Here is an 18,328-nt window from a genome sequence, read left to right as displayed (position 1 = left end):
CCTCTTCTTTTCCTCTGTAAATATCCGTAACGTAACGTCGACGAGTTTCAAATTAAAGATAGGAGGAGAGAGAGAGAGAGAGAGATAAAAATCGAGACGTGAAAACGGATCGATCTTGATTGAAAGAGGAATTTTCTTTTCCTTTTTTTCATTAATTAAAAATGCCCCGAAACAACGAACGTTCCTCGTCCGAAACTCGTCCTCGTCGATCGACCATCGATCCATCCCGCTGCTGCTCAAGACACCTCTCGCTCATTCACGACTGCCAAGCGGAAGAGGAGGGGAGGAGGCTGCCTCCCATTCACCGAGAAGGAAAAGGAAAAGGAAAATGGCGAGAAAAAGGAAAGGGAAAAGGAAAGAAGAAAAAAAAGAAAAGAAAAGAAAAAAGGGAAAAGGTGAATCGTCTCGAAAGAGATTGAAACACAACCGCCGCCGGCACGAACCTCGGTGTCCGTTCGAAGCTGTGCGTGCACAAGTGTGCGCGCCTCTCCCGAGAAGAAAAAAAAAAGGGGCGCGAAGAAGGAGATCAGAGAGAGGAGAAGGAGAAAGAGGGAGGAGGGAGAGAAAGAGAGTGAGAGAGAAAAAAAAAGGAAAAAATACAAACACACACACATACATAAATATACATATATATATATATATACATGGAGAACTGGTCACGCCCGGCTCGCCCAGGCCGGGCCTCGACAATCGCGACGTTTTCAGGGCGAAAAACCGACCCGGAACCCGGGTCTCTCCGCGCTCGCTTGCACTCTGGCTCCGTCTGGTTGGCTGGCTTGGTTGCGTGCGCGCGCGCGCGCAGGCCACGCGGAAGTGAACGGCGCTCTCCCGCGATTTTTCGGCCCAGAAAACGTGGCGGCGTGGGTGTCAGCCTGGATACCTCGTTCGATGCACTCCTGGCTAGGAGGCACGGTCACCTTCAACCGGCACGTGAACAGGTAAGCTCGTTGCAACGGCTGAATCCACGACGGATACCCTCCTCGATGGGATCTTTTGTGCGCGCGCGGATATGGGTATGGAGGGGAGGGGGGAGGGGGAGGAAGGAGGGAAGTCTCGCATTACAGTGCGGGGCAAAAGTTTGATTGTCGGGGAAGAGGAGATTGATTTATCGTTTTTCTTTTTTCTTTGTTTCCTGGCGAAATTATGACGAGACTGTAACATGTAATCGTGAATTTGTAAAATCTTGAATCGCGAGGGGATAATTCTTATTTAATAACAATCCGTTTCTTCGATTTAGAAAATCGTTCATCACCGGTGAGAAACGAATGGACTTTTTTTAATCACGCGAACCGTTCTCCGTTCTTATCGAAGATCGTCGAAGATCATACACGATCCTCTTTCGAAAGAAAATTCCAAAAACCTATCCTAAAACGAATCCTAGAATTATTTTTATCGAATCTACTTCTCATCGTTGTTTCAATCCCATCCAAATCTTTTAAAACCACCTCCCTTCGCATCAACTTTTGCCACACTTTTTGTACAAAAAGGCCGTGGTTCGATTCGATCGAACCGTGTCAACGGAGACATCTTTCCTTCCTTCCTTCCAAAAGAAAAAAACCCTCTCGAAAATTTTCTGGAAACCCGGACTAAACTTTTGTCCGACACTGTATACTACACGCCATGTTTAATTCCATCCGTGTCAACGGCGAGAGAATAAGAGAGATTACAGGCCCGGCGAACCGAGCCCAAGCTTTCCCGCAACGGGACAAGACCTCTCTCGAGAGAAAGAGAGAGAGAGAGAGAGAGAGGAAGGGAGGGAGGAAGAGAGGAGAGAGGCCGCGGAGAGGAGAGCGTTTCATGGATATCAGGCAACGATACCAGTTGGATTCATAGGCAGATTTAGGTGGATATTGTTTCCGACACGACGTTACCCGGCTGATGTGGGACGTTGGCCGGTTACCGGGTGTCCGGGTATCCCTTCTTCCTCGAGTATATCCCCCTCGTTGCCGATTTTTCTGCGACGCCGGTACCAGCGTGTACTTGCTCTTCCAACACGATTTGTTGTGCCCTGGATCCGTGCACGCTTGCGTTTGCGACGGATCGTGGGATCGATTCGACGTTACGTACGAGCCCGTGGCCGCTTTTTATTAAGCCCGGAGGATCGAAACGAGAATTCGCGATTGTTTGTTATCGTTAACCCCCTCCCGTATTAAAACGAGTCTGACGAAGATTTCGGCCCAAACGTGAACAGCGATTAAATCGTGGCTTAGCTCTTGCCGCGAGAAAATCACGATTCTTATAATCCACGTTGCAAAGCAAACGTGCTGGTGATTTTCTACTTTATTTTTCGAAGTAAGATTTTATTTTTTGAATAAATCCTTGTAAAATGATACGAAACATTTATATAGAGACAATGGCGTGTTTGTACAAGAAAGCATCTAAACCATGCGGAACTATTAAATTTTAGAGTAAGTATTTCTCTGTTAGATATTGATTCAAGATGAGCATTTTTGTTTATAATATACTATTCATTTTTAGGTGTAGTATTTATTATATTCCTTAGAACAAAGAACGACACTTGAAGACGCTCAGAAGACTGTGAAACTCCTGTTAAAATATTAAAAAATAATAGATTTATAAAAGCAAAAAGAATTATTGTTTGCAAGAGATGTATTGCAAATGACTACATCATATTTATGATTTCGACTCGTATTGTTTTCGAGCATCTCTGGTCTGTTTATTTCGCGCCTTAAACGGGAAGGGATTAAGGGATCGATTTGAATCCTTGAAAAGACAGAATCTTTAGGAGTGTTTGTAAAGCGATTGAAAAGAAATATATTTAATATCGATAGAAACCAGGATTCCTTTTAATTCTCTTCCACTTTGGAAGAGTTCGCCCCTTCCTTTTATCTCTTCTCCTCATTCTTCCTCAACGTAACACCTTACACGCGATATTCCCACGGGGATTCATCCGAGACTTGGCCCCAAACTTTGGCCGAGCTACCGGTTTCCGATCGCCGTTATCGATCCCACGAACCGACTCCCCTCTAAGAGGCTTAATTAACGAGCCACCCAACTTTCCTCGTCCCTTGAAATTCCCGATTTTCGCTCAAACTTTTTCCCCCCAACGAGTCGGGGAAATAAACTATTTTCTCGGATTCATTCGATATTCCATCTCTCTCGAAACAATTGTACGTAGATTTAATATTTCTTTATCGTGGATAATTATATATATATACAATCCAAATATCGCGAACGGAATTCTAATAATTAATCAATCGACGGCTGATGATAAGTAAATAATTAACTCGGAAGAAAGAGCGGGCAGAAAGATAGAGAATAATAAGAACAACGAAAAGTATCGAGACCGAGGAAGAAATAGAATCTGAATCGAATCGGGTTGGAGGCGCAGAATGGAAATCTCGTTTTCTCTTTTTCCGGTTCCTCGCGACTCGAGCAAGGAACTAGTTCTCACGTGGATGGACACGGTTCAGTTGTCGAATTAAAGGCGTAATATCCCGCGGAGAAAATTATACGTGTCACCGATCCATCGCCAAGTGGAACGCTCTCCGCGGGGACTTTCGAACGACGGAGGGGAGGGAGGATGGAAAGGGGCACGAACTAATGAAGCCCGATACGGCTAGAAAGTGCTCCTCTATCGCCCTCCTCTATGCTCCTTTTAATTTCGCAGCCTCCTTTCTTTATTCCGCTTTCCTCCGCCTTTCTTCCATTCCTTCTTCGAAAAACTATACCCTTTTCCTTAACCTTCCTTTGCTCGAGAAATTCGAGTTGCTTTGACGTATATTGGAAAATATACAAAAATATCTAACGAAAGGGTTAATGCTCCCTCTTATTCGAAGAGAAACGCCTGAAAATTAATGATCGCGCACGATTGTTCGATAGAAACGATCAGAGAACGTTCTTCTCGAGGTTTGTTATATTATATGGAGAGCACGGTAACCCGGATAGATCACGATCGGGCGCGAGGATCGATAAATTATAATGTTTACCAACGGGGAAAAGTTGGGTTCGGCGTGTGGTCGTGTATCACGCGATCGGGGAAGGGGGATGTGGAAAAAACCGGCAGGGCCGACGAAACAGGTTCCCCGGGTTGCGCTTGTTCCGGCGCACGTGAGCAGGAAAGTGGTAAAAGCGGAATGCAGGCCTCGAGCAGGCCTTGAAGATTCGCATCTCGAGGCAACAACAGCCCTCGCAACCCTGGCGAGGAAGCCTCTCCCTGCCCCTCGTTGGGGGAGATTTGGATGTCATGTTTCGAGCTGTCTCGTTTTCACGATCGTGACAATTTCCTTCGATCGCGTGTTATTATTCTCGTGGATAGAAAAATTGCTGGATATTGGAAACACGAAGCTCGTAGTTTGCAGGCTTGGGAAAAAATAAAAATAAAAAATTCACGCTAGGAAAATGGATACTCATTCCTGTCCAACATTTCCTGTACGATATTAAAATAACATGGAATATTGGAAATGACCTATATACGAGTTTGACATTAAAAAATTCCGTTCGTATTCGATCGATACTCCTCCATCCGCGTTATATTATATTCTCGATCGATTCGATACAAAATTATAATAATAATAATAATAATCGTTATATAATAATTATCGTGAAAATTTTTCAACGTCGTTTCCAATACGAAATGTTGCGTATTATTTATCATTTCGATGTTGAGTTAAAATTCGAGGGAATTGTCCAGTTCGTTCGTCTCTCTCTCTCTCTCTCTCTGGTTGCGCGTTGTAAAAGGGTTAAATCTGGCTAATCGCAAAATCACGACTCCTGATCGCTCGTCTGCATCGGCCATTAAGCCTCGTATTATTATTCGTTTCCTCCTCGTCTCGTCCCTCGTCGTTGTTCCCCGAGCTTTCATCATTCATAAAACGACTCGCGTTTTATTCTTGTCCATCGTAAAACGGCCCGTATATTCGCTTATTTACACGCATAAATCATATAAATTATATAAGAGGCGATCATTTTTAATCCGTTTATCGAATCCCCGAGAGTTTTCAGAGACGTGTTCTACGTTCGAACATCTATTCGTTCGTTATCTACTCGACCATTTTTTACTCGACAGCAGCGAGGATAATCGAGACAGACGAATTGTCGGAGGAATCTCGTTGTCACTCGACTCGATATATACTGGGTTATTACACACGGTGGTTATTACACGCGGCCGGTAATGTCGAGGTTACTATAATTCAGCATTGCTATCTATCAATTAAAATGGGCCAGGAATATTGCCGTTTAATGGCCGTGATCCTTTTCGTAGAAACTATAAATTACGAATCTGTTATTATTGAACGTATACCTCCCCCCTTGATTATGCATATCAGCCTTATGAATTATTGGGCTTGGAACAACGCCAAGTATGTTCTTTCTTCGCGTGAATTTTTCCATTTATTTAATTATGATTCGTACCTTTCGTCGATTTTCGAAAAAAACAATCCGGAACCAAACAATCTTATCTTCGTCGAATTCAATTTTTAGATACAATTTTGTCCCTACGATTTTTCTTTCGTGGAAAAAAAAGCAAAATTTAAAAATGAAACTACGTATTATAAAATACCATTCGTGTATAATATATATTCGACTTTTTGTTCAATCGAAACAAAGACACGAGGATTATCTCTAGAAAAATGAGTTTAATATACATGTAAAATAGTCGTGCACAACACCAATTCCAAACTTCCTTTCCAGAGCGGAACCCAACCTGCGAAAAATCGTTGAAGCACTCTCGTAAGAGGCAGAAAACCACGAAACCGCAACCGACAACAAAAACCGAGTGCAATCGTTCTCTAAATACCCCACCAACTTACAAAGCCTCTTCCCACAAGCTCCACTGACACGAATCTCTCTCTCTCTCTCTCTCTCTCTCTCTCTCTCTCTCTCTCTCTCTCTCTCTCTCTCTCTCTCTCTCTCTCTCTCTCTCTGTTTCTCCTTCTTTATTTCCAAAACGAGCATCTCGAATTTCTCCGAGCTATCTTAGCCTAATCGACCGTCATCATCCCTCGGGTCAGAGTCGTGCTCAACAACGTTTCTAGAAGTGTCTCGTTATAAATATCGAGGCGAATTGAATTGCAGGTAGAAGTGTAACATCGATATAATTATCACTTTGAATTTTCTCAGTGTTATTATTCATAAATGTTTGTACGAAAATTGAATGGTTCGAATGGAAAAAGAATTGTTATTAATCCACGTATGCCTAAAAGTTATTGTAATTTCGTACGTATAAATAGATTTTACAGAAAAAGATTCGAATTAAAATTACTTAATCATTCTTAAACAAATAAAAACTAAAGAAGAAAAACTAAAATAACGAGAAAAATCAAGCTTGATGAATCCCAGGCTCGAGGTGGATGGTCTTTTCGACACAAAGAGCGTGGAAACGAGAATCCCGAGAGTTTCATCCGGGATTTACGAAGAGGATTTACCGATCGTGAATCTGCTTCTAATATCGGCGAGCGACTTTCTAATTTCACGAGGAAACCGCGATCGACACGGATTTCGAGATGATCGCCTCCCGCGATCTATGATCGATAATTATACGGTTGTGAAAATTGTGTTACCGGAGAACAGGAATTTTCGAAAGCTTTGACGAAAAAGAGAAAAATAATTCTCCCTTTTCCAAATTCCAAAAAACCGAAACAACCCCTTCTTCCACACGCATCCCTTGTTACGCTTCCATTCATCCCCAGCCAGAGAGATCGTTTCGAAAAAAAAAAAAAAAAAAGGCGAGCCCCGGACACACTTATTTCTAGCCCTCGGGCGTAACTGCAGTAGTAGCAGCGGCTCGCCAGTTGCGCCCAAGCGCATTTCACCGAGATTACGGGTGTATTGACCCCGGCGTCACCCCCTCGTCGCCCTTCCGCCACTTTCCTCCGCCTGCAACGCTCCTCCCCGCCGTCACCCCCGCCTCCTGGCCGGAGGTCGCCGACGACAACGAGCCTCCCCTCCCGCGGCAGCAGCCGCTTTCCACCACCCCTCTCCTGACCCTGCACCCATTAAGCCGAGCGCTACGCCCGCCGCCGCCGGCAATCGACGCTGCGAGACGACGAGGAGGAGGCAGGCCAAGTCGACGAAGGGGGTGATGCTGCGATGGATCGTTGCTACATCCCTTCTTCTTCTCCTTCTTGGTTTTTAAGCTGGTTTTTTTTACGCGCTTCTCGTACTTTTCTATGGTTCAGTTCTAAGGTATGGTGTATCGAGATTTGGAACAGAGAGATGAAAATTTCCTACCGATTTTAGATATTTATGTTGGATAAATTAAGATAGGTTAAATGATAAATATTATAGTTTTTAAAATCATTCTGAGAAGATGTGTTGGTTTTCTCGAGAATCATTCCCAAAGTCGAAGACGATGTTGCATATCCCTTCTTTCTTAGTTTTCTTTTTTTTTTCTCGATCGATTCGGTGGTTTTTTACGAGACGCGCCTCTCGTACTTTTCTATAGTTTAATAGATATATTGAGTATAGTATAACTACATCCTGAGAAGATGTATTGATTCAATTTTCTCGAGAATCATTCACGAAGTCGCCGAGTCTTTTCTTTTTTCTCGATCGATTGGATTTGTTTTCACGAGGAGAGACGCGCTTCTCTTCGTTACGATAAACATTCACCTTCTAAAGCAGTCGCTCTAAGAGGACTGGTATTGTTCCAACGTTGTCGAGAGTCATCGCTTTAATCAACAACGGGTGAAAATCATCGACGAGAGGGGAGGGTTGGTCGCCTTTGGCGCCAAGTTGAAGGAAGGAGGGTCGCTCTCGCGTATTTGTCCCGTTGATGGAATTGATTATTATTGAAACTCCTTGAGGAAGGGGGGAAAAGATACATCCTCCGCCCCTGTTCGAGCGAGGGGATTAAAGGGTTGATTTTTAAGCTTGGGCGTCGTTAAAGGTGAGGAGGACTCGGACAAGGCGCAATCTTCGATTCAAAGGGGTGCCGATGTTTACCAGGGAAAACAAGGAACGAGGTTTGAATCGTATCCACGTTGTGTAAATTCGCGAGTATGGGGTTATTCATTCTCCCAAAGATCTCCTGGATGGATGGATGGATGGACGTATGGGGTGGTGGGATGATCGAAGAGGAGGGATCGCGTTGTTGGAGAAGGTCAAGCCACTTGTCTCATCATCCCCCACTGTGAAAAAGAAGGATCGAGGATTTGCACACGTTTATTTGCCCGGTGGCAATGTCGGAAAAAGCACGAGGGTTCGTTTCGAGCTCGAAAGAGAAATGATTAATCAGTTTGGATGAATAAAGGCCGAGAAATGTAATTCTTTTTACTCGGTTTCTCGGTTATTGTTCTCGTGGATATACCGATGGGTATATTGGAAACAGTAGTTCGCATTTGTTTTCGATAAATGCGAAATATTTACGATGTTTAATTATTAATGTTTTTATTACGTGGAAAATATTTTCTTTTTTTTTTTTTTTTTTTTTTTGGTTTCTTCGCCTTGCAATTTAATCGAGGGCAATTGGGAAATAAGTTAGCGATAAAATTTTGTTCGGAGATCCAGGCAAAGATTAATTGCACAATCTCGGTTAAAAATAATTAATTTTTCTATAGCGGCAATAAAACGAAACTGTAACTAATGGCCAATAAAAGATATAATTGCTGCTTTACGTAGTATAATTTAACAGAGAGTTAAATTGAAAAATATAATTCATATCCATATAAAAAAAAGAAATACGTCGAGTGTCGCAAGTATACTTATACAATAAACGAAGAGAAATTTTTGCGAAATACGAATAATTTTCATAATTTATGCGCATTTATTTATTACCATGATTTACCCTACGCCAATAATTTAATCCAAGTCTCTTTTTCCCATAAAGCAAACATCGTTCGTTTCGAAAAAAAAAAAATTAATTCACGAAGCTCGTTTTTACATCGGCCATCATCATCGTCATCGTCAGACGATCATCGATATTCAAGAACACATAATTCTATTTTCCTTGTAAATTATTACCACGTATTTACACGTGTATCAAATTATCTAACGATGTCTCAATTAAAAAAAAAATCCGATAAAATGCTACGTCTCGATTATTACAAAACACGATCGACTTAACTTGACACTTGAAGAAGAACACCTTCTCGAAAAAATTTACTTTCACAAATAACGCGTATATCTATATAAATATAAAAAATAAATAAATAAATAAATAAAAAACACTCGATTTAGAAGAATCTCTAATCGAATCATTTGGAGCAAAAGGTCAACGACCTCCTCTCACAACGTATCGCAAACAACGCGTTATCGTATCCATTATCGAACGTTACATAACACGCGGTGATATTCAACTGCGCTCGAATGCGTGAAGAGCATTCGACTGCGACCTTTCCTGCGATGAAAACTCGCGCCGTTTGATTGATCGATCGATCTATCGATCGATGGATGGATGGAAGCGAGATTTCCGCGGGCGATCGGGGCCGGTTGCAAAACGGGCCTCGTACGCACGGGCCCCGAGTGAAAGTAAGATTCTAGACACGTGATGCGGCATCACGCTGCACGCGCCGCGGAAAAATGCGCCTAGGTGCACCTGTGTGCGCGTCACCGACGGCGCGGAGGGCAACGCGCCCTGGAGTAGCCCCCCTCCTCCTCTCCTCTCCCGTGGACGGGAGGGGGAACGCTTTGGAAGAAGAGTCTCGAAGACGAGAGGTTGAAGATGAAGAAATAGTGCGAAGAAATTTGGGGATTTTTTTTTTTTTTGTTTTTCCGATCGGATGAAAGTGAATAGTCGTCGAGGAATATTATGTAGTTAAAAGAAACGACGAAAGAAAAAGAAAGAGATCTCTTAGTATCGGAATCTTTGAATCGATTTGTAATGTTTCAATCAAGGAGAAGTTGAAATAATAATAATAAATAATAATAAAACGATAAAAAATTGCACGAAGATTCGAGTAACGTATGGAAAAAAGAGGAAAAAAGTTGCAAAATTTTTGATCCCCTGATATCATCGTATCGCAGGTTGGGAACCACTGACCTAACCCAACCGAAACGCCACCTACGCCGTGTGCCTCCCCCGGCACAAAAACCTAACCTCAAAACCGAGCAACAAGAATCCACTCCGGCAACCTTCTCTCGGCAACAAAACCACACGAAACCTCCCTCCGCCAACCCCTCCCCTCCCTTTAAAACATCCCACCAAACAGCCTCCGCCATAACGCTTCGAGTGCAACTTCCGGTCAGTCAATCAACAGACCGACAGCCACTCCGCGATGAGAGAAATAAGAAGCACAAGAGAGGGAAGAATTCTCGTCGAAGGATCTGGAAGGGAATACCCTCCTTCTTCTTCTTCTCCTTCTTCTTCTCTCTCTCTCTCTCTCTCTCTCTCTCTCTGTCTCGGTGCGCGAGGCCTAGGGAGCGGTGTAATTTTCTAACGAACCGCGAACGGGATTCGTTCCTCGACAAACGGCCTGATTTATAGCGGCTTCCACGCGTTTATGGACAACAACGAAGCGAGCGGGCAACGCGCACTGCTCTCGATCCAGTCCCGAGCCGGATGGGCGCAAGGACCCCGAAGAGGACTCGCGCTCAAGGGGCCAAGGGCCCCTCGCCGTGTCGGCCGCGCTCGCACGGCCAGACAGACCCATAAAACGCTTTATATTCCTGCCCAAGGAGTACCCGCGCCAGCCGAGTATACCGCGACTTTTCTAAGCGCGAGCACACCTCGAAAGGGAATAATAAAACCGGGTATGGAGAGAGTATGGGGCCCTATATGTGTGTGTGCGTGTGTGTTTCCCTTGAAATATTTAGATTTTCTAGCGTTGGTCCCTCTCTCTTTTTCTTCTTGTTGATAATTAAGAAGGGTTGTAAGTTCGAAAGGTTGATTTTTTTTTAATAAAAATTAAAATCGCGTGAATTCGCTTGTATCGAGAGATATATGTTCGAGAGAGGAAACGTTAGAGGGGGCGATTAATCTGGAAGGAAAAAATCGCGGAAGAGGAGCGCAGAATCGGTGGCCAGGAGGTGGCAATCGATAATCCTGAATTCTTCCGCTATGATGCCTTCTTTCCACGAAGCTGTGTCATTGCACCATCGCGGAGAGGAGAGACGGGTTGCATACAGAGTAGAGGATGAAGGGGGCTAGACACCCTCGTGCACGCATGCACAATGCTCGAGGAGGGTGCAACAACCTCCTCCACCTTGGACTAGGAAGAGGAGAAGGAGTCGAAGGAGAAGAAGGACAGGCGAGGCGGCTGCCGAGGCGAGAGAATAGTCTGCCACGGTCTACAGTCGCGTTTTCAAGCACGCGTTTCTCGTTACTCTGTGGTGGAGAGAGAGAGAAAGAAGGAGAGAGAAAGAGAGAGAGATGTATATATATATATATAAGGGAACGGAGAGAGAAAGAGAGAGTAGGAGCGAAACGTTGCTGGAACGTTTGGTTGCTTTTTTCGTTTTGGCTATGGGGGAACGTTAAGTTTCTTGAGTCACTGGCTTTTGTTTCTACTTGCTTTTGTTATGGAGAACATTACATTTTTGAGTCGTACAAGTAGCCTTTTCGTTTTTACCTGCCTTTTGTTACGGGGAATATTTCATTTTTGACCCGTGTCCAATAACCTTTCTCCTTTCGATGCTTTTCATCTCCGGTTATACAATGTAGAATATGTACTTTAAGTAATTGACCGTTCCGCTTTTGTCTTTTAACCGATATTTTCCCAGGAAATGTTTATATATTATTCGAGCTCCATCCCTCCAATTTTTTTTACTCCATTTTTATTCATTTCCTTCTACTTGGCTCTCTTTTTTTTTCCATTAATAACCTCTCCCTCGATTATATTAAATTTGAGAATCGATAAATTTTTCTTTTTCTTTTTCCTTCTTTTTGAAATATTCGATAGAATCATTATCTATTCCTTCGAGCTCGATCTTTTTAATTTTCACAGGCATTTTCTTTTCGATTCGACAACTTCGAAACTCAGTCAAATCCTTCGTCGATTTCTATTAAATTTACCAGTGTTTATAAACACTTTGCACGGTATATAAATATTTCGATTGTGATGATGTTTCTATCTCTCGATCCCGTTTGAAGAACCGCGTATAAATTACGAGACGAAAATATATCGAATATTGCCATTTAAACGATTATCCTCGTTATCTCCCCGAGAATTGTGTACCCATCACGCGCAGATGGAATTTTTGGAAAAGGTAATTCACTCTTTTATTTTCACGAGACAACCGATATCGAACGTAATATCGAACACAAAGTGATGGATTAAATTAAATCGTAGTTGAATCACTTTATCGACTTTTTATCACTTTATTATTAAAAAATACCATATCGATATCACCAAGAGTCGAAAGGGAAAATTTCACGTCATAGTTAAATTCTGAACTCACGACACCCTGTTGGCGAACAATTAAGAGAAACCTGTGCTCAAACAAAGGCTCGTTAATCGTCGATTAGAAACCGCCGATAATCGAGCGGAAGGCGAGGGGAGGAGGGGGCTCGAAGAAATATTCATTAATTCCATTAGCGGCGCCGAAACGATAAGAATCGTGACTCATGGCACGGTGGCATAATGGGCCCCCCCTCCCTCCATACGCATTGCGCGCATTTTGCTTTCTTTTTTGTTTTCTTTTCAATCGCCCTTTATCATGCAGATTAGAAAACTCGTAGGTATCGTTCGATTTATGACGACGGGGCTAATCGGCAGGCCATCGATCGTTATCGATGATACGGGTCACCGACAGGAGGGGAAGAAAGAAAGAAAGAAAGAAAGAAAGAAAGAAAGGAAGGAAGGAAAGCGACGAGAAAGAACTTCCTACGATTCCTACGGACGCGGCGCGGTGCATATTTATTCGAGGACTATCTCGTTCTACGAGATCTCAATGCGAATCGTGACTTTTGTTCCATTCATGTCGTCGGGGAAAGATCCTCTTTCGATCGATCAGAGGTTGGGTGGCTTTTCTTCGAATCGAAGAAATTTAGGGAGAAATAAATAGATATATATATATATATTTCTTTTTTTAATAGAAAAATGAAATTTTGGTTTTTAACTGTAAGAATGACGCGTGTTGTGCAAAGGTGACTCGATATGCTCGTGGATGATTGAAATATCGCGATACTTATCGATTCCAGCAAAGAGGTTTTCCAGATTTTCAATCAGATTCGATAGAAGCTGGCATTCCTGGCACAGATTCCACGAGTTCGACTTGGACACGGTGAAAATTCCAACGGCGGAAAACAGAAGAATTACGGAGGAAGAGAGGGGAGAGACAGAGAAAGAAGCGTCGATGACCTTGCATTAGGTCACGGCCTTGACATCGTTTCGAGGAAATCTCTGTGCATTAACGAGCAGCCTAGACCTACTAGTGTGTATGTGTATCGATCAAATGATCGACCTGGTGAAAATTATTCGAGTCAAGTTCCAACTGTTATTCAAGATCCATATTGCGGCTAAGTTGAGAGTAATTGATAGTTAAATATGTTTAATACTCTACCTTGAACATGCCGAGTCTTTCTGATCCAGCGTTTAATAAATGGCCCTTCGAGGTTTGGGGAGAGGGGGGTGGGGAATTCGTGAAACGACGGTACATGGATCTTACCTGAAAACAGAAGAAAAAAAAAAAAGATATATCAGTACAATTTGAAAATTTTAAACAAAATCAATTATCTAACAATTTGAATTAATTTCAAAGTTTTCAACAAATGATTCAACACAATAATACAACTAATATCCTCGACGAATCGAGTAACCATTCAAAATTAATTACACTCACCGACACAATCATCGTGCAATCTATCCATAATGTAATAAAACTATGCTTCTTCACTTCCGTAAATAAAACCGAATTAAAAATCAAGAAGAAAGAGCAACTAGATTCATTTAATAAACATTAAACATCTCTGTGCAACAACGTAACGTGAGCGGGCTCGAGCAAACATTAATCGAAACCCAGCTTAATCGAGACCAGCTTATCTTCCGCCTAAGTGGGGGCCAAAAACCGAGTTAAAGTGCAAGGCGTAATGCATGGAAAGAGATCTGGGAGCGATTTAGATAAACATCGAGTGGAACAGCGGCCGCGCGTGCCTATCCCGCGCATAAATCTCAGCCAGCTCGGTCACGCGTTCGACACAAATTATCCTGTTCACGGTGTACACGTGATAGTAGCGAGCGGTGCCGGAAACCGGCGGTTAATGCCCGATTTCCCAATCCATCGACCACTCTGACTCATTCCCGATTATCGCGAAATAACCGCCGATCTAATCCGATATTCTATCCATCTTTCTTCTACTCCAACTTGTTCGCCAAACTTTCGGAATTCTCGTTTAAATTCACGTTCCTCGAGTGATTCACAGTCACAAATGTTACTGATTGGAAAGCGATAAATGGAAGTAGTTTTGTTAATATTTTTATTTTGTGCAATTTAAAATAAAATTATATATATACATATGTTCTTAGTTTTCATTAACCATCTGTAATCACCGATTCTGAATTGGTAGTTGTTCTCTACTTTTACTTCTTCGCTCACTACTTCGTCTGTTTCAACATCCTTCTGTGCTACCACATAATTTTAAAATTGTATAAAGATGCAGAATGGCTCGCTGACAGATCACGCCTGTCCGTCTTTTCTGTTTCTATTGTTCTTAAGTTTTAAATTCTGTATGATTTCAATATCTTATATTTGTATTTCAGTATTCCATTAAATTTCTTTTAAAATTCCGCTTTAATCCTCGCCTACATTTTATTATTATACATACATTTATACATAAATATTCGTTACTTGACGAATGTAAAGGATTAAAAACCTTATTTTTCTCGAACAAGAAGGCTTGGAGAGACCGTCTCGAAATTTACTTGGAAAATTGGATTGTGAAAAAATCGAGTGTGAAACTTGCTTCAGTCGAGGGATTGACCTTTGAAGGAGGTCTGAGAAAATGGGAGGAGTGCGCGTGAACCTCAACCTCGGCCCTCCATTAAACGTCACGAAGGCTCGTTTCACTTTCGTTGTTGCGGGCGGAGATTATTTCCAAATATGAGCCCGCCCGGTTCCAACGGCGGGACGTCACGAGAAGGTCTGCCTGCACAGCACCCTCCTCTTCTCTTCTCCTCTTCCGCCGCGCATCGGCTCTCGGTCGTTTCCCTCTCTCGTTTTTTCGCGAGGGAACGAAGGAAGGGCCACGCGTTACGCTACGTGACACGAGAATCGCGTTACGCCCATATAACACCAGCCGCCTAACGATCACGGGCTTAAACGAGCCGAGCTACGTGACTGAATCACGAGCCACGTGTAAAGTCGCGACGAAACCCTCCTCTCAGACGCGGATCCTCTTCCGTCTGCTCGTCGCGATATCGCGCGAATCTCTCGAAGAGGAGAGGTTGAGAAGCGATTGAAAAGTGGCCGAAGTCGAAGAGAAGTTGAATTTTCACGCGCTCTTTGCTTTCGATCCATAGTGAAGTAAAGATCAGAGAGTAAAGATAAAGTTTGTTGATGAGCTTAATCGTTTGAATTAAAAAAGGAAATGGAACGATGATAAATATTTCGATGAACATTGGACGAAAGGATTGGAGAAGGTATTTATTATCGATATTCGGGTGAAAATTTTGCTCGAGTTTCGCTTTCTTAAAATTCTAATGTTCGAGAAACGGAATATATATACTAGCGTGCGAGAAATTTTTATTTTTCAATCCTTCGGACAAATTCTTCTTTGTCGGGATATATAAGAGAAAATAAAGTATAACGGATTGATAAAAGAATAGAGAATGATATTTGGACGTGTACAGATCTCGATTTTATTAAGTCACAATAATTAATTATCCTCTAATTGGCGATACACGGATTAAAAATACGGAAACAACTTCGATCAAATTTTTTCCAACGAATCTAAATCCAACACAGATCTCTAGGAAACTGAATAATATCAAAGACACTCTTAATACGAATAATAAAATGCTGAAATATAGGTGTCAAGATTATCGATAAATCTCCTAACCTCACTTTCACGAGATAACCTATAAATACAGAAATCACCTTTCCTCGCGGAAAAAAAATATCGAGAGATTGGCATTAAATCAATTCGAAGAGAGAGAGAGAGAGAGAGAGAGAGAAAGCAATTTGTTCGTATCGTATCGTATGTAATTGCGCCAATGCACTCGCTGGAATTTTGGTCGTGCGAGTAGAGGTTACGTAACAGCATCGATCACGCGAATTGCAGCTGGCGAGAATTCTAGTCGCGCGACTCACGAGACTTTCGAGCTATTCTTTCGCTACTATTATCTAGAATTATCGATATTATATTATTATTGACGAGCATGAATACTCGATGGATCGAAAACTGTTATTAGAGAGACGTTATTATCTATCCTATTTTTCGATATATTTAAAATATTAAGTTAAAATATTCGTAACTTTACTTATTTTTATCTTGCAGCTTATTAGGCTGCGATCGTAACTTTTATTAGAGATTATATATCGCGACAGTGAAGTCGCGTATATTTGATTGAATCAAGGTTAGAATTATAAAGAAGGATAACGACTTTTAATAATCGCATCTGTATATATCGATTTATCGGATAAATCTTTTCTTTTTTGGAATGGAAACGAATCGTGGAACATAAAAATATATAATCAAGCGTGTAAAATTTACTTTTTTTACTCCCGTTCAATTTTTCTCTTACTTATCTTCGCAAAAATACGAATTTGCATGTGATTACAAGATGCTGAATAAACATGAAATATTTTTTTTTTACAATTCAAAAATCCAAAATCCGAATTCAAAAAACGATTATTACCATATAACACGACGCCATAATGTTGATTCAACATTGTCGTTATAAAGTTAAATTTAAAAAATTAAATGTAATGCAATGTGATTTAATGCGATGCACAATGTTAAATGTTTCAACTTGGACGAGATATAAAGCGTATTATAATTTTAAAATAATATCGGAATTATATACGATCGAGCGAAGTCGAATCACCCGACTTACGTTATAATTAAAGAAAGCGTATATAATCCAGGCCCCGTTCGAAATAAATCGGGATATCGAGGTCAAGATTGAAATCGAGATCGTTCGCTCGAATTCGTTCACCCGGTAGAAGGACGATTCGAGGTGGACTGTGAAATGCACGAATACCAAGGACGAATCCACGGCACTGACTCACATTTTAAACCGGCCGGTGCACATCCGACCCTTTCGATGTTCGAGCCAAACCCGCTCCAAGGAGCACGCACACTCACGCACGAGCCACGATTGAACCACGCTGTGACCCGTTGCGATCCGTTCATTCCGCTCGAAAGATCGAATTCAACGATTTCCACGAGTTTTCCATCGTTCATGGAAAAAAAGGATCGATTTCTTTTAATCTTGAGAGATAAAGATTCATAGATTCATAAATATCGTAAGATTACACCATCTTCGATAATTACGGAAACGAGTAATACACCACGAGTAATATTCCAAACTAATGTTGCCGGTTTATTGTAATTTTCAAATAGTCCGTAAGTTTAATTTCTATCGCGATCATCAATATTTACTTTCACTGTCCATCGAGTTTAATTTTCGTAATATTTCTCCCTCGATTTCTATCCTCGCCATTCTTCTACATGATTCTCGAACGGCAATAATATACATCCATAAAGAAAGATGTCAAAAAAAAAACACGAAACGAGAGAGAAAGAGAAATACGAGGTTTCACCGAGCGAGAGGAAAGCAGAGCCCCGTCGCCGTTGTCGTTGCTGGTGGGAAGTAATCGGTGTAGTAGTTGAATTAACTATAAATCAGAGCGAATTCAGGCGATGAGAATTATTTACGAGCGGCCTGATCGGATCGCCTAGTAGAAAACCCTCTTTGAACTGTTTCTCCTCTGTTTCTTTCTCGTACGGTGCACCATAAATACGATAGCCGTGAAGAATAGAGACAGCCGTAAAATTCAAACGGTCTCGCGAGCGAGCCACGATTCCCTATATCGTTACGGCTATAATATACTATCTATTAGCGAAGAAAACTCGTGGCCCCTCTCTCCTCCTCGTTTACATAAGTTATTCGATCTCTATATCGAATTTTCCTCGTCTGTCTCTCCAACGAAATACATATATCTTTGCTACCAATCGAGTAACAACACCTCCCGAAATTGTGTAATTACATTATTACATTTATTAATTTTCCATCCATCCTCACTCGCTCACATTCAAAAATCCAATAGTTATCCAATACAGATCCGACCAAAATCCTGTTATTGGCCGTTGATAGAGGAGACGCTCCCTTATCGCTCAGTGAATCAGCTACAATACAAACGCCGCATGGCGCAAGAAATCAACAATCACACGTAATATACACACGCTTATGCACACGCCAACGAGTCATATGCAGTTAACGTATGCGCACACGAGTAAAAGACACGTAGGAACGGGGTCTCTGAACCC

At 41.9% G+C, this 18,328-nt stretch overlaps 1 protein-coding gene across 2 annotated transcripts in view; it reads right to left on the bottom strand.

Annotated features, from left to right (window-relative positions):
* Positions 1-651: 651 nt before the first annotated feature.
* Positions 652-18,328, bottom strand: part of LOC116415347 (uncharacterized) — a 102,092-nt gene continuing 84,415 nt past the window's right edge. The window contains exons 5-6 of one of the 2 annotated variants that reach the window (XR_015292507.1): positions 13,402-13,506; positions 652-1,152 (exon numbers count right to left, since the gene is read on the bottom strand). Coding sequence is in view for 1 of the 2 variants with exons in the window: in XM_086909822.1 (XP_086765948.1) it covers positions 13,270-13,302; positions 13,402-13,506 (138 nt within the window). In the remaining variant the exon portion in view is untranslated. Of the gene's footprint in view, positions 1,153-12,914; positions 13,303-13,401; positions 13,507-18,328 lie in introns of those variants that run through there. The other variant, XM_086909822.1, reaches the window with a different exon arrangement.

Source organism: Apis florea, unplaced genomic scaffold (assembly GCF_048593485.1).
Source record: "Apis florea isolate Af1SG1 unplaced genomic scaffold, ASM4859348v1 contig_3158_pilon, whole genome shotgun sequence".
NCBI classification, from domain to species: domain Eukaryota; kingdom Metazoa; phylum Arthropoda; class Insecta; order Hymenoptera; family Apidae; genus Apis; species Apis florea.
This window is presented reverse-complemented; position numbering and strand designations above follow the sequence as displayed.